Source organism: Staurois parvus, unplaced genomic scaffold (genome assembly GCF_062004578.1).
Source record: "Staurois parvus isolate SC_StPar_1 unplaced genomic scaffold, SC_StPar_1.0 ptg001288l, whole genome shotgun sequence".
NCBI lineage: Eukaryota > Metazoa > Chordata > Amphibia > Anura > Ranidae > Staurois > Staurois parvus.
The window spans coordinates 702,711-718,751 of record NW_028319084.1 but is presented as its reverse complement, the minus strand read 5'-3'; the positions used below and the strand labels follow the sequence as shown (position 1 = coordinate 718,751).

General features: G+C 41.7%; 1 protein-coding gene across 6 annotated transcripts in view; it reads left to right on the top strand.

The window, feature by feature from the left end:
* Window positions 1-16,041, top strand: part of TTBK1 (tau tubulin kinase 1) — a 150,334-nt gene that overhangs the window by 53,739 nt on the left and 80,554 nt on the right. For 4 of the 6 annotated variants that reach the window (XM_089660928.1, XM_089660925.1, XM_089660929.1 and 1 more), the window contains one exon: window positions 118-141. The exons of the other annotated variants lie outside the window; for them this stretch is intronic. Coding sequence is in view for 2 of the 4 variants with exons in the window: in XM_089660925.1 (XP_089517051.1) it covers window positions 118-141 (24 nt within the window). In the remaining 2 variants the exon portion in view is untranslated. The remainder of the gene's footprint in view (window positions 1-117; window positions 142-16,041) is intronic. 6 annotated transcript variants of the gene reach the window in all.

The window sequence follows — 16,041 nt, the reverse complement described above, 5'->3', positions numbered from 1 at the left end:
ACTTTCTGTTTTCTGCACTATGCATGTATAAGTGAATTTTCCGTACCTCATCTCACTTCATCTGTCTGTCTGTCTGTCTTCCTTCCCTTCTGTTTCCTGGACTTCTGCTCAATCCAGTCCAGCCACGGCAAGAAGAGCACAGTAAGGAGGGGGCATGTTTCTTAAAAAGGGTTGGGGAGGCATGGTCTTTTATAACTGCTTAAAACTATATAGCATGACCTAAACACTTGACACGATCATAATACAGTTATGTTAAAAAGAACAGACAAGGGCGCACTCAGATCGTACATTACCGTGATATACCACGTGTTTATTTAAATGGACAAATGGATGTATACTCACAAACCAACGATATTAACCACTTGAGCTCCAGAGGATTTACCCCCCTTAATGACCACGCCTCTTTTTGCTACTCGGCACTGCACTAATTCAACTGATAATTGCGCGGTCATGCAATGCTGCACCCAAATAAAATTTACGTCCTTTTTTTCACACAAATAGAGCTTTCTTTCGGTGTAATTTGATCACCTGTGCGCTTTTTATTTTTCACGCTATAAACAAAAAAAGGCCAAAAATTTTGAAGAAAAACAATATTTTTTATTTTCAGCTATAAAAAATATATAGTAAATTCAAAGTTGGTTATAAATTTAGGCCAAAATGTATTCTGCTCCATGTTTTTGGTAAAAAAAAATCCCAATAAGTGTATATTGATTGCTTTGTGTGAAAGTTATAGCGTCTACAAACTATGGTATAAATACTGCAATTTACAACATTTTTCTGCTATACAGCGCTGCGCTAGTTTAACGGACAATTGCGCGGTCATGCAATATGGTACATAAATTAAATTTACATCCTTTTTTTCCCCACAAATTGAGCTTTCTTTCGGTGGTATTTGATCGCCTGTGCGGTTTTTATTTTTTGTGCTATAAAAAAAAAAGCTGACAATTTTGAGGAAAAAAAACAATATTTTGGACTTTTTGCTATAAAACATGTCCAGTAAAAAAAAATGCAAAAATCAAATTTAGTCATAAATTTCTGCCAAAATGTATTCTGCGACATGTCTTTGCTGAAAAAAACCCCAATACGTGTAAATTAATTGTTTTACGTGAAAGTTATAGCGTTTACAAATGGCGGGAAAGATACTGGGATTTTTAGGTTTTTTTTTATACTAATAATGGCGGCGATCAGGGACTTATGGCAGCAATCAGGGACTTATGGCGGGACTGCGGCGGACATTCTGACATTGGGGGGTACTGACTTGGGGTCACTGACATCCCCAAAAACACTAATACAGTGATCAGTGCAAAAAAAAAAAACACTGACACTGTACTAATGGCAATGGGGAGGAAGGGGTTAACTTTATTTAGCAGGGAAGGGTTATAGGAGTGAGGGGAGTGTTTTACTAGGGGGCGGGGGTGTGTGCTCCACGGGACAAGGCTGATCGAGAAAGAGAAACTGTTCTTTCTCGATCAGCTCATCCTCGAGCTGACAGGGAAGTGACAGACAGCACAGCTACTGCAGCTGTGCTCTCTGTCACTGTTTGCCGCCGATCACCGGGACATAGCCGCTAAGGAGCGGCTGTGACCCGGCGACTGACATCTGCGGCGGTGAACCGCGGGACAAATAGGGCGGCGGCGCGCCTCACGCGCGCTCCCTATTTGTTTACAAAACACACGTTTTAAAACGTATATGTACAGTGGCGGGGCGGCATGCGGTTAAAAGCAGTGTGTGTGGTCCACAAAAACAGTCACAAGGATGCTGTGTCCTTGATAGGAATACTAACGCGTTTCGGGAGCTGAACCCCCTTCCTCAGAGCTCTTTACAGCCTTTACAGACATAAATACAACCCCCAATATGATGGACTGTTGTACGTGATCATAATCCAATACACTGCATATATAGAACACTACCCCCCCTCCCCCAACAAGACCAACCACTGGACAAGATCATAATACAATTCTTTTGCACTTTATACATAGGACACTACACTTACAACATGACTGACCATTGTATATGATCACAATATTACACTGAATACATAGAACAGTAAACCCCCAACATGACAATCCATTGGACGGGATCGTAATTTAATTCTGTTACACTCTATATGATGTATCGACGTGTCGCCCACAGTGTAGCACAGTGGGGGTGAGTAACATACATCACACTCAAGCGTGTTCTGACATGTTCTAACTTTCACTCGCCTGGGTTGCAAACCAATTCTTTACGGAGCAGTAGATTAAATAACACGTGTGCGTTGCATTGTTGGCGGAAAATGAGTGACAAGAATCTAGAGCAACGAATTCACATCAAATTTTGTGTAAAAATTGTGTAAAAATTAGCTCTATTACAAAAGGCTTATGGTGAACATTCCATGAAGAAATTAAGTGTTTTTGAGTGGTATAGGTGGTTTAAGGAGGGGCGGGAAGATGTCTACAATGACACAAGAAGTGGGCAGCCAAAAAGGATGGATGCAAATGTGGAAAGATTATGGGAGTCTGTTGGGAGGAAAAGGCCAGAACTCTGGCCTAACAAGTGGATTCTTCACCACGACAATGCTCCTGCACATGATGCGTTACGTGTTCTCGAGTTCTTGGCCCATAAATCCATTCTTAAACTTGACCTAAACTTATTCCCCTGACTTAGCACCAGGGGCGGACTGACCATTTGGAACCTGAGGCACTGACCGAGGGCCCGGGGTCAGTAGGGGGCCCCATCAGATGCCCCTGGTACCTTTTTCATAGGCTTTTTTGAGTTTGGGCATGGACACAGGGGCCCCATGATCTCCTATTGCCTGGGGACCCCGTGAGTTGTCAGTCCGCCCCTGCTTAGCACCCTGCAACTTTTAGCTGTTTCCAAAATTAAAAGGCGCCTTAAAAAGACACAGATTTGATGACATTCTGGACATCCAGCACACCGCAACAAAGATACTGCCCATCATTCCAGAAAACAAATTCCAGGAATGTTTCCGGCAGTGGCACAGTCATCTAGAAAATTGCATCGTTTCACAAGTTGACTGCTTTGAAGGTGACAACAGCTGCTAGTGTAAGCAAATATATATATATATATATTTTTTTTTTACAGTCCATTCCAGGAATTAAATTGTCACACCTCGTACAGAGAACACTACACTTCCAACATGACAAACCATTGGATATGATCACAATACTATTGTATTACACTGTACCTATAGAGCACTACACCCCCAACATGATCGACCATTGGACATGATCACAATACAATTCTATTAAAGTGTTAATTGACCTTTACAGAAAAAATTTAAAGGTGAACTAACACCGGAAAACCTCCCCACCCCCCGCTGTACTTACCCCTAGGGTTGTCGAGCTGTCAGTGCCCCCGCAGCCGCTCCAGTGGTCCAGGAAATTTGAAATAGCTGCTCTTCTCCCCTTCTTCTCCATGCAGTGCTTCTGGGATGGACCACATTGATCCATTGTGATGATGCTAGACCAGGGGTGTCAAACTGGCGGCCCTCCAGCTGTTGCGAAAAGTCCCATCATGCCCCTGCCTTTGGGAGTCATGATTGTAACTGTCAATCTTGCAATGCCTCACCGGACTTGTAGTTTTGCAACATCTGGAGGGCCGCCAGTTTGACACCCATGTGCTAGACAATCAGAATCAATCTGGTCCATCCAGGAAGCGATTCAGGGAGAAGAGCAGGGATTTTAAAACCTCGGGACCGTCTGTGGGGGTGCTGACAGTTTGGCAACCCTGGAAGTAAGTATGGAGGGTACCATGGGGGATGACGAGGGTGTCCAGTGTTAGTTCACCTTTACATTTTATTTTTTTATTTATTTATTTTTTATAGGTACTTCTATAGCGCCATCAATTTACGCAGCACTTTACATATATATTCTACATTCACATCGGTAACAAGAAAAACAGAGGAAGGCGCCTCTAAGTGCAGTATTGACCATTTATTTAGTAAACAATGGAAAATTTGCACTTACAAGATAAACAGTTAAAAAGACTCATCGTGTGGTAATTAGATCCAGGTGGGACATCCAGCCATCCAGCAGCAAACTATGCCTGTAGGATCAGGAAGTAGAGTCCAGGATGTGGCTAACCCTCAGTCCCTAACCCTCAAGGGGTGTACAATCTAAAATCCCTAACTTATATTCATACACATACTAGGGACAATTTAGACAGGATCCGATAAACCTACCGGCATGTCTTTGGACTGTGGGAGGAAACCGGAGTACCTGGAGGAAACCCACACAGTCACAGGGAGAACATACAAACTCTAGGCAGGTGGTCCCGTGGCTGGGATTCAAACCAACGACCCGAGTACTGCCAGGCGGAAGTGCTAACCATTTAGCCACTGTGCTGCCCCCATTTTTCTGTAAAGGTGAACTAACTCTTTAAACTCTATACATAGAACACTATACCTACAACATAACCAACCATTGGATATGATCATAATACAATTCTATTACATTGTATACATATCTCCAGCCTGACATGATTATAACACAGGTCTTAAAAAATTAAACAAAAAGATCTTCCAGATCTGTGCAGTTATCCAGTGTGAAACTTTGCCTCTGTAATAAAGACTTTCTCTGCTGCACTTGTGCAGGGTGACTGGTCTTGTCGCCGCCCCTCCTGTAGTTTACTGCAGGTAGCCTGTAGTGGTGGGGCCTGCTGGACCCCTCCTACAGCTCTGCTCTCTGTACAGCATATTAATGATGTCACTGTTACTTTTACAAGGTAATATATGTGCTTGCAAACAAGTATATTTTAAGGTGTATATTGAAATGATCCTGTTGTGCCTTGAATTCAGCTTTAACCTCCCTAGCGGTCTGATTATGTCAGTATTTCTGTGCTCAAAGCGATACATTGTTTTGCATGGAAATTTGTTGTTTTTTTATTGTAGGTCTGTAACTCTTAGGAATAACTCACTGAAATCTGTCTGAACAAGAGTCTAGTAAACATCCCGGGGATGATAAAATTTGAAACACAAAATCATAAATTCTAATATAATAATCATAAAAAATAATAATATAATAATAATACATTTAATTCAATAATGTAATCAAACCAAAAACACTGAAATGTGAAATATAGCGCCAAGTTCGCACATCGCTGAGCAAAGTCGCAGAATCGTTTTCAGTGTCTGATGAGGAATTTCCCCCACCAATCATTATCACTCAATTCTGCAAGTGGTTCTGATTTACTATCGCTGTTCTCTAGCCGGTCTAAAACCGCGTCTGACCTAAAGGGACGCTTTTTGGACGCCGTGGATATTTCTGTTTCCAGGCAGAAAGAACAGTAAAAATGCAGGCAGGCGCTGGACAAAGCACTCGGGACAAAATGTATGTGAAATGGTTTGATACAGGAATATTATACTATGTGATTTTAGTGTATTTAGTGAATGTCATATTTATAAATTTTTTAATTTCCCACTGGTTCTATCCCCTGTACGCACCGACGCTCGCAGGGAACAGAACCCAGAAGACAGATGCCGGCATCGGCCGGAGGACATGGCCCGGGACTCTGCAGGGGGGACATCGCGGGAGCGCAGGACAAGGTAAGTGATCGAGGGATCCCAGAGCAACGCTGCAGTGTATTCCCGAGTGTAGCTCGGGGTTACCGCTTTTGGTACTGAAAGTTAACCCCAAGCTACACTCGGGAATACCGCCAGGGGGGTTAACCCGTATTATATTTGTTACATTATACACTGATGGTATGAGAATAGTCCTTTATTGTTGGATTGGTCAAGCAGTAAAATGCCATATCACATGAGTTAGTAATGGCAAAATCAATAATGGACTTTAAAAGGTGGTTAAAACATATTTTTAAGATTGATAACATTCCCAGTTATAATTTGAAATGGGAATATTTTGATTTAGGTAATTGATCCGACTTGCGGGATGAGGATGGATTATTTTCTCTTCATGAAGTTAAATTGGTCACAGTTTTAATAGTGATGGGTTGTTTTGCATTCCCCTGAGTACAAGCTTTTGGAATTGAGAAATTTTAACTGGTTAGGAAGAGTTGTTAAATTGCTGGATTACTAAATAAATACATATTTCTGCAGAAAAAAAGTGAATTTATTATTTTTTCCTGCAGACGAACCCTACAGATTTTGGCTCATACCTCTATACAGGCTATCAGTTTGAAAGCTGCAGGGCTTCAGGATGCCAAAAACCTTCGGGATACCAAAATCTGGAAAATAATGTCAATTACAGAGTAAGAAACTCTAAAAAGTGTAGGTCTTTCCTTTAGAGAAGTTACAAAGAAAAGCCACTGTGTCGTTGAGCGTTCAAAACCATCAAAAGGTACTTGGGAACTGGAGGAAACTGACAGAAGCAGGCCTGGGAGACCCAAAGCCACAACAGAATTAGATAACAAGTTCCTTAGAGTCATCAGCTTGGTTGACAGGCGCTTCGCTGGCCAGCAGCCTCAAGCGCAGCTTATCAATGGTCGAAGTAAATCTCACTTTCAACTATTAAGAGAAAACCTCAAGGTTCAGGAAGTAAATCTCACTTTCAACTGTGAAGGGAAGAGTTCAATGTTCAAGTTTGACATGCCTAGTAGCAGCACGAAAGCCATTCCTAAAACAACAAAATAAAAAAAAGTGGCTTGTCTGGGCAAGGAACCAACACCAGTGGACCATTAAATAATAAGCAGATAAAAGTTTAAGTCTTTCCTTAAGAGAAATCGCAAAGAAAAGCAACAGTGTCATTGAGTAGAGTTTCTTATACCATCAAAAAGAACTTGGGAACTGGAGGAAACTGATAGGAGCAGGCCTGAGAGACTCAAAGCCACAACAGAATCAGAAGACAAGTTCCTTAGAGTCATCAGCTTGGTTGACAGGCGCTTCGCTGGCCAACAGCCTCAAGCACAGCTTATCAATGGTCGAAGTAAATCTCACTTTCAACTATTAAGAGAAAACCTCAAGGTTCAGGAATTAAATTTCACTTTCATCTGTGAACAGAAGAGCTCAAGGTTCAGGTTTGACAGGTCTAGAAGCAGCAAGAACACCATTGCTAAATCAACAAAGTAAGAAAAAGTGGCTTGTCTGGGCCAAGAACCAATGAAAGTGTACTGCCAAAGAAGGCAGCTTGAGTGACTGATGCCTCACCTGACAAAAGCTTCAAGCACAGCTTATCAATGGTCAAAGTAAATCTCACTTTCAACTATTAAGAGAAAACCTCAAGGTTCAGGAAGTAATTTTCACTTTCAACTGTGAAGGGAAGAGTTCAATGTTCAAGTTTGACATGCCTAGTAGCAGCACGAAAGCCATTCCTAAAACAACAAAATAAAAAAAAGTGGCTTGTCTGGGCAAGGAACCAACACCAATGGACCACTAAATAATAAGCAGATAAATGTTTAAGTCTTTCCTTAAGAGAAGTCGCAACGAAAAGCCACAGTGTCATTGAGTAGAGTTTCTTATACCATCAAAAAGAACTTGGGAACTGGAGGAAACTGATAGGAGCAGGCCTGAGAGACTCAAATCCACAAAAGAATCAGAAGACAAGTTCCTTAGAGTCAGCAGCTTGGGTAACAAGTGCCTCGCTGGACAGCAGCCTTAAGCACAGCTTATCAATGGTCGAAGTAAATCTCACTTTCAACTGTGAAGAGAAGAGCTCAAGGTTCAGGTTTGACAGGTCTAGCAGCAGAAAGAAAGCCATTGCTAAACAAAACAAAATAAGAAAAAGTGGCTTATCTGGGCCAGGAACCAGCGCCAGTGGACTATGGAAGAATAAGCAGATAAAAGTGTAAGTCTTTCCTTTGAAGAAGTTGCAAAGAAAAGCCACATGGTCATTTAGTAGAATTTCCTACACCATCAAAAGGAACTTGGGAACTGGAGAAAACTGACAGGAGCAGATCTGGAAGACCCAAAACCACAACAGAATCAGAAGACAATATATGAAAGATAGGGGAGGGGCTTTGAGGTCACAACGCTCGGAAGATAGTAGTGAGAGTTTTCAGCTGACTGCAGATGAACGAATATTAAACACACATCGATAGCGGCACTATTTGGGAGATACTTTGTACAAAGCGCTAATATACGTCTTACATGTGAGTGGAATACTACATATTTTATAAATAAATGTTTTGTAAGGATAAGGCACTATGTTTGGGACATCTTTTTTGGCATTGATCTCATGGAGGAGGATAACTAGGACAGTGAAGGAGACCCAGATCCATTGGACAGCACAACCATCCCACCATAGTCCTAAGGGACACATGGTATATATGACTTCACTTAACGGTTTGGTCATACAGTCATGGCCGAAATTGTTGGCACCCTTGATATTTCTCCAGGAAATCATGTATTTCTCACGAAACGTATTGCATTAACACATGTTTTGCTATACACATGTTTATTCCCTTTGTGTGTATTGGGACAAAACAAAAAAAGGGAGGAAAGAAAGCAAATTCGACATAATGTCACACAAACCTCCAAAAATGGGCTGGACAAAAGTATTGGCACCCTTTCACAACTGCGGATAAATAAGAATGTTACAAGCATGTGATGCTCCTGTAAACTCACCTGGGGCAAGTAACAGGTGTGGGCAATATAGAAATCACACCTGAAAGCAGATAAAAAGGAGAGACGTTCACTTAACCTTTGCATTGTGTGTCTGTCTGTGCCACACTAAGCATGGACAACAGAAAGAGGAGACGAGAACTGTCTGAGGACCTGAGAACCAAAATTGTGGCAAAATATCAACAATCTCAAGGTTACAAGTCCATCTCCAGAGAACTAGATTTGCCTTTGTCCACAGTGCGCAACATTATCAAGAAGTTTGCAACCCATGGCACTGTAGCTAATCTCCCTGGTCGTGGACGGATGAGGAAAATTGATGAAAGATTGCAACGCAGAATAGTCCGGATGGTGGATAAGCAGCCCCAAACATGTTCCAAAGACATTCAAGCTGTCCTGCAGGCTCAGGGAGCATCAGTGTCAGCGCGAACTATCCGTCGACATTTAAATGAAATGAAACGCTATGGCAGGAGACCCAGGAGGACCCCACTGCTGACACAGAGACATAAAAAAGCAAGACTACAGTTTGCCAAAATGTACTTGAGTAAGCCAAAAGCCTTCTGGGAAAACGTCTTGTGGACAGATGAGACCAAGATAGAGCTTTTCGGTAAAGCACATCATTCTACTGTTTACCGAAAACGGAATGAGGCCTACAAAGAACAAAACACAGTACCTACGGTAAAATATGGTGGAGGTTCAATGATGTTTTGGGGTTGTTTTGCTGCCTCTGGCACTGGGTGCCTTGACTGTGTGCAAGGCATCATGAAATCTGAGGATTACCAAAGGATTTTGGGTCGCACTGTAGGGCCCAGTGTCAGAAAGCTGGGTTTGCGTCCAAGATCCTGGGTCTTCCAGCAGGACAATGACCCCAAACATACGTCAAAAAGCACTCAGAAATGGATGGCAAAGAAGCGCTGGAGAGTTCTGAAGTGGCCAGCAATGAGCCCAGATCTAAATCCCATTGAACACCTGTGGAGAGATCTTAAAATTGCTGTTGGGAAAAGGTGTCCTTCCAATAAGAGAGACCTGGAGCTGTTTGCAAAGGAAGAGTGGTCCAAAATTCCGGGTGAGAGGTGTCAGAAGCTTATTGATGGTTATAGGAAGCGACTGATTTCAGTTATGTTTTCCAAAGGGTGTGCAACCAAATATTAAGTTAAGGGTGCCAATACTTTTGTCCAGCCCATTTTTGGGGTTTTGTGTGACATTATGTCATATTTGCTTTTCTGCCTCTGTTTTATATTTGTTCCAATACATACAAAGGGAATAAACATGTGTATAGCAAAACATGTGTTAATGCAATACCTTTTTTGTGTGAAATACTTGATTTTCAGGAAAAATATCAAGGGTGCCAACAATTTCAGCCATGACTGTATATACAAGGTGAGAGCACAACCGGTGGAGGTGTACACATATTGGCTTGAATATATTGCACGAGGTGTACTAAGAAGCATTTATCGCCACACTTTAGTGGATATAAACTACTACGAATTCTATTATCATATGGACACTTATTTGTAGATGATTTAAGTTGATTTATATTATTTGTATTGTGAGTGGAGCGTGGCACCAGATTGTAATTTAAGAATCAGAAGACCAGTTCCTTAAAGTCAGCAGCTTGGGTGGCAGGTGCCTCGCTGGACAGCAGCCTCAAGCACAGCTTATCATTGGTTGAAGTAAATCTTACTTTTAACTATGAAGAGAAGTCCTCAAAGTTGAACAGGTCTAGTAGCAGCAATAACACCATTGCTAAACCAACAAAGTAAGAAAAAGTGGCTTGTCTGTGCCAGGAACCAATGCAAGTGTACTGCCAAAGAAGACAGCTTGAGTGACTGGCGCTTCGCCGAACAACAGCCTCAAGCATAGCTTATAGATGGTCAATGTAAATCTCACTTTCATCTATGAACAGAAGATCTAAAGTTTCAGGAAGTAAATCTCACTTTCAACTGTAAAGAGAAAACCTCAAGGTTCAGGAAGTAAATCTCACTTTCAAAGTTTCAGGTTTGTCAGGTCTAGCAGCAGCAAAAAAGCCATGGCTAAACCAACAAAATAAGAAAAAGTGGCATGTCTGGGCCAGAATCTTCTCAAGTTTCAAGAAGTAAATCTCACTTTCAACTGTAAAGAGAATACCTCAAGGTTCAGGAAGTGAATCACTTTCAACTATGAAGAGAAGATCTCAAGTTTCAGGAAGTAAATCGCACTTTCAACTGTAAAGAGAAGACCTCAAAGTTCAGGAAGTAAATCTCACTTTCAACTATGAAGAGAAGATCTCAAGTTTCAGGAAGTAAATCTCACTTTCAACTATGAAGAGAAGACCTCAAGGTTCAGGAAGTAAATCACTTTCAACTATGAAGAGAAGACCTCAAGTTTCAGGAAGTAAATCTCACTTTCAACTGTAAAGAGAAGACCTCAAGGTTCAGGAAGTAAATCTCACTTTCAACTATGAAGAGAAGATCTCAAGTTTCAGGAAGTAAATCTCACTTTCAGCTATGAAGAGAAGACCTCAAGGTTCAGGAAGTAAATCTCACTTTCAACTATGAAGAGAAGACCTCAAGGTTCAGGAAGTAAATCTCACTTTCAACTATGAAGAGAAGACCTCAAGGTTCAGGAAGTAAATCTCACTTTCAACTGTAAAGAGAAGACCTCAAGTTTCAGGAAGTAAATCTCACTTTCAACTGTAAAGAGAAGACCACAAGGTTCAGGAAGTAAATCTCACTTTCAAATATGAAGAGAAGATCTCAAGGTTCAGGAAGTAAATCTCACTTTCAACTATGAAGAGAAGATCTCAAGTTTCAGGAAGTAAATCTCACTTTCAACTGTAAAGAGAAGCCATGGCTAAACCAACAAAATAAGAAAAAGTGGCTTGTCTGGGCCAGAATCTTCTGAAGGTTCAGGAAGTAAATCTCACTTTCAACTGTGAAGAGAAGACCTCAGGTTTCAGGAACTAAATGTCACTTTCAACTATGAAGAGAAGATCTCAAGGTTCAGGAAGTAAATCTCACTTTCAACTATGAAGAGAAGATCTCAAGGTTCAGGAAGTAAATCTCACTTTCAACTGTAAAGAGAAGACCTCAAGGTTCAGGTTTGTCAGGTCTAGCAGCAGCAAAAAAAGCCATGGTTAAACAAAAATAAAATGGTAAAGGGGCTTGTCTGGGCCAGAAAGCAGCACCAGTGGACCACTGAAGAATAAGCGGATAATACAAAAATTCAACTTTTTGGTTCAGCTGATAGAGATTCTTGTTGACTGCGGTGAAAAGTGGGTGAAAAGATGATGGTTTAATCTGTGACACCATGGGGTGTATATACTAAAGCTGACAAGTGCAAAATCAGGCTCATTTCTGCATAAAAACCAATCAGATTCTAGCCTCAGCATGTTCAATTAAACTTTGACAATAAAACCTGGAAGCTGATTGATTTCTACCTAGAAGTAAGTCTGATTTTGCACTCTCCAGCTTTAGTAAATAAACCCCCATCTGCCAAACATGAATTATAAATTGTGATGTTTGGGGCTCTTTTGCTGACCACAGAGTGACTGCCTACAGTGAATAACTCCCTGAACCAACAGGCCTACCATACTAAATGCATATTATGGTGCGCTTACCTTGTACAGTGCCCCCTAGTGCTTTGCTGTCTGTGATCTCCCTCGTCACTCTGTTTTCAGCAGTGTTTGCCCGCCTTGATTAGCCGGGCTAGGAGGATGTACAGTTACAGTTGCAAGAAAAAGTATGTGAACCCCTTGGGATTACGTGGAGTTTTGCATGAATTGGGCATAAAATGTGCTCTGAACGTCATCTAAGTCACAACAATAGAAGAACACAGTCTGCTGAACATAATACTACACAAACATTAGATGTTGCCATGGTTTAATTGCACATAACATGTAAACATTAACAGTGCAGGGAGGAAAAAGTATGTGAGTCCCTAGCTTAATGACTTCCCCCAGAGCTAATTGGAGCCAGGAGTGAGCCAACCTTGACTCCAATCAGTGTGGTGATATTGGATGTGTTGCTGACAGCTGTCCTGCCCTTAAAAAACACACACCTGTTTTGGGTTTACTGGTTTCAAGAAGCACTGTCTGATGTGAACCATGCCTCGCAGAAAGAGCTCTCAGAAGACCTACGAAAAAGAATTGTTGACTTGCATGAAGCTGGGAAGGGTTACAAAAGTATCTCCAAAAGCCTTGATGTTCATGTGTCCACGGTAAGACAGACTGTCTACAAATGGAGAAAGTTTAGCACTGTTGCTACTCTCCCTAGGCGTGGTCGTCCTGTAAAAATGACTGCAAGAGCACAGCGCAGAATGCTGCATGAGGTAAAGAAGAATCCCAGAGTGTCAGCTAAAGACCTACAGAAATCTCTGGCACATGCTAACATTTTTGTTAACACATCTACAATAAGGAAAACATTAAACAAGAATGGAGTACATGGGAGGACACCACGGAGGAAGCCATTGCTGTCCAAAAAGAATATTGCAGCACGTTTGAAGTTTGCAAAAGAGCACCTGGATGTTCCACAGCACTACTGGCAAAATATACTGTGGACAGATGAAACCAAGATTGAGTTGTTTGGGAAGAACACACAACACTATGTGTGGAGAAAAAAAGGCACAGCACACCAACATCAAAACCTTATCCCCACTGTGAAACATGGCGGAGGGAGCATCATGGTTTGGGGCTGCTTTGCTGCCTCAGGGCCTGGACAGATTGTTGTCATTGATGGGAAAATGAATTCCAGAGTTTATCAAGACATTTTGCAGGAAAACGTACGACCATCTGTCCACCAACTGAAGCTCCGCAGAGGATGGGTGATGCAACAGGACAATGACCCAAAGCATACAAGTAATTCAACAGAACAATGGCTGCAACAGCACAGAAAACGCCTTCTGGAGTTGCCCAGTCAGAGTCCTGACCTCAACCCGATTGAAATGCTGTGGCATGACCTTAAGAGAGCGATTCACACCAGACATCCCAAGAATATTGCTACACTGAAACAGTTTTGTGAAGAGGAGTGGTCCAAAATTACTCCAGATCGTTGTGCAGGTCTGATCTGCAACTACAGGAAATGTTTGGTTGAGGTTATTGCTGCCAAAGGAGGGTCAACCAGTTATTAAGTCCAAAGGTTCACATACTTTTTCCTCCCTGCACTGTGAATGTTTACATGTTATGTGCAATTAAACCATGGCAACATCTAATGTTTGTGTAGTATTATGTTCAGCAGACTGTGTTCTTCTATTGTTGTGACTTAGATGACGTTCAGAGCACATTTTATGCCCAATTCATGCAAAACTCCACATAATCCCAAGGGGTTCACATACTTTTTCTTGCAACTGTAGGTCCATATATATTTGGACACAGGCACAATTTTAGTTTTTTTCAGGTATTTGCCAAAGCATATTCAAGCTATAGTTATATAATGGATGTGGGCACAAAGTGCACACTCTCAGGTTTAATTTGAGGGTATGTACATCCAAATTGGAGGAAGAATTTAGGAATTATAGCTCTTAAGAATAGCCATCCCCCCTTTTTCAAGGGACCAAAAGTAATTGGACAGTTGAACCAAAAGCTATTTCATAGCCAGGTGTGGGCTTCATTATTTATTCACCAATTAAGCACGTAAAAGGTCTGGAGTTGATTCTAAGTGTGGTATTTGCTTTCGGAATCTATTGCTGTGAACCTACATCATGCGTTCAAAGGAGCTGTCCATGCAAGTGAAACAGGCCATTGTAAGGCTTGAAGAACTAAACAAATCCATCAGAGAGATCGCAGCAACATTAGGAGTGGCCAAATCAACAGTTTGGTACATTCTGGGGAATGAAGAACGCACTGGTGAGCTCAGCAACATAAAAAGGCATTTATGTCCATGGAAGACAACAGTGATGGATGATCGCAGGATCCTCTTTATGGTAAAGTAAAATCCATTCACAACATCCAGACAAGTAAAGGACACTCTCCAGGAGGTGGGCGTATCATTGTCAAAGTCTACAATCAAGAGAAGACTTCACGAGAGCAAATACAGAGGGTTCACCACAAGGTGCAAACCATTAATAAGCCTGAAGAATAGAAAAGCCAGATTAGACTTTGCCAAAAAAACATCTAAAAAAGCCAGACCAGTTCTGGAAAAGCATTCTTTAGTTGGATGAAACTAAGATTAATCTGTACCAGAAAAAAGTGTGGAGAAGGCTTGGAACAGCTCTTGACCCAAAGCGCATGCATCTGTAAAACATGGTGGAGGCAGTGTGATGGCATGGGCATGCATGGCTTCCAGTGGCACTGGGTCATTGGTGTTTATTAATGATGTGACAGAAGCAGCCGGAAGAATTCTGCAGTGTTTAAAGTGCCTTGAAAATCTGTCAGCCCAGATTCAGCCAAATGCAGCAAAGTTGATTGGACAGCGCTTCACAGTACAGATGGACAATGATCCAAAACACACTGCAAAAGCAACCCAGGAGCTTTTGAAGGAAAAGAAGTGGCATATTCTGCAATGGCCGAGTCAATAACCTGATCTCAGCCCCATTGAGCATGCATTTCACTTGCTTAAGGCAAAAATAAAGGCAGAAAGACCCACAAACAAAGAACAATAAAAAAACAGCTGCAGTTAGAGCCTGGCAAAGCATCAGAAAGGTGCAAACCCAGTCTTTGGTAATGTCCATGGGTTCCAGACTTCAGGCAAAGCATCAGAAAGGTGGAAACCCAGTCTTTGGTAATGTCCATGGGTTCCAGACTTCAGGCAAAGCATCAGAAAGGAGGAAACCCAGTCTTTGGTAATGTCCATGGGTTCCAGACTTCAGGCAAAGCATCGGAAAGGAGGAAACCCAGTCTTTGGCAATGTCTATGGGTTCCAGACTTCAGGCAAAGCATCAGAAAGGAGGAAACCCAGTCTTTGGCAATGTCTATGGGTTCCAGACTTCAGGCAAAGCATCAGAAAGGAGGAAACCCAGTCTTTGGTAATGTCCATGGGTTCCAGACTTCAGGCAAAGCATCGGAAAGGAGGAAACCCAGTCTTTGGCAATGTCCATGGGTTCCAGACTTCAGGCAGACATTGCCAGTAAAGGATTCTCAACAAAATATTAAAAATGAACATTTTATTTATGATTATATTCATTTGTCCAATTACTTTTGGTCCCTTGAATAAAGCGGGATGGCTACTCTTAAGAGCTATAATTCCTAAATTCTTCCTCCAATTTGGATGTATATACCCTCAAATTAAACCTGAGAGTGGGTACTTTGTGCCCACATCCATTATAGAACTATAACTTGAATATGTTTTGGTAAATACCTGAAAAATCTAAAATTGTGCCTATGTCCAAATATATATGGACCTAACTGTATCTCCAGTGCTTGTGCATGGGAGTCCATCCATTCCGGAACCCTGCTCTTACCTCCAGCATCTAACAAATATCAGGGTAGTACCTGAAGAGTGCATGTGCAGGCAGGGGGGAAAGATTTTATGGCAGGAGAGATAGGCCCCTTTCACATGGGCATTCCGTTTTTTTCATCAGTTCACATTCGTTTTTGGTCCGTTTACATCTGTTTT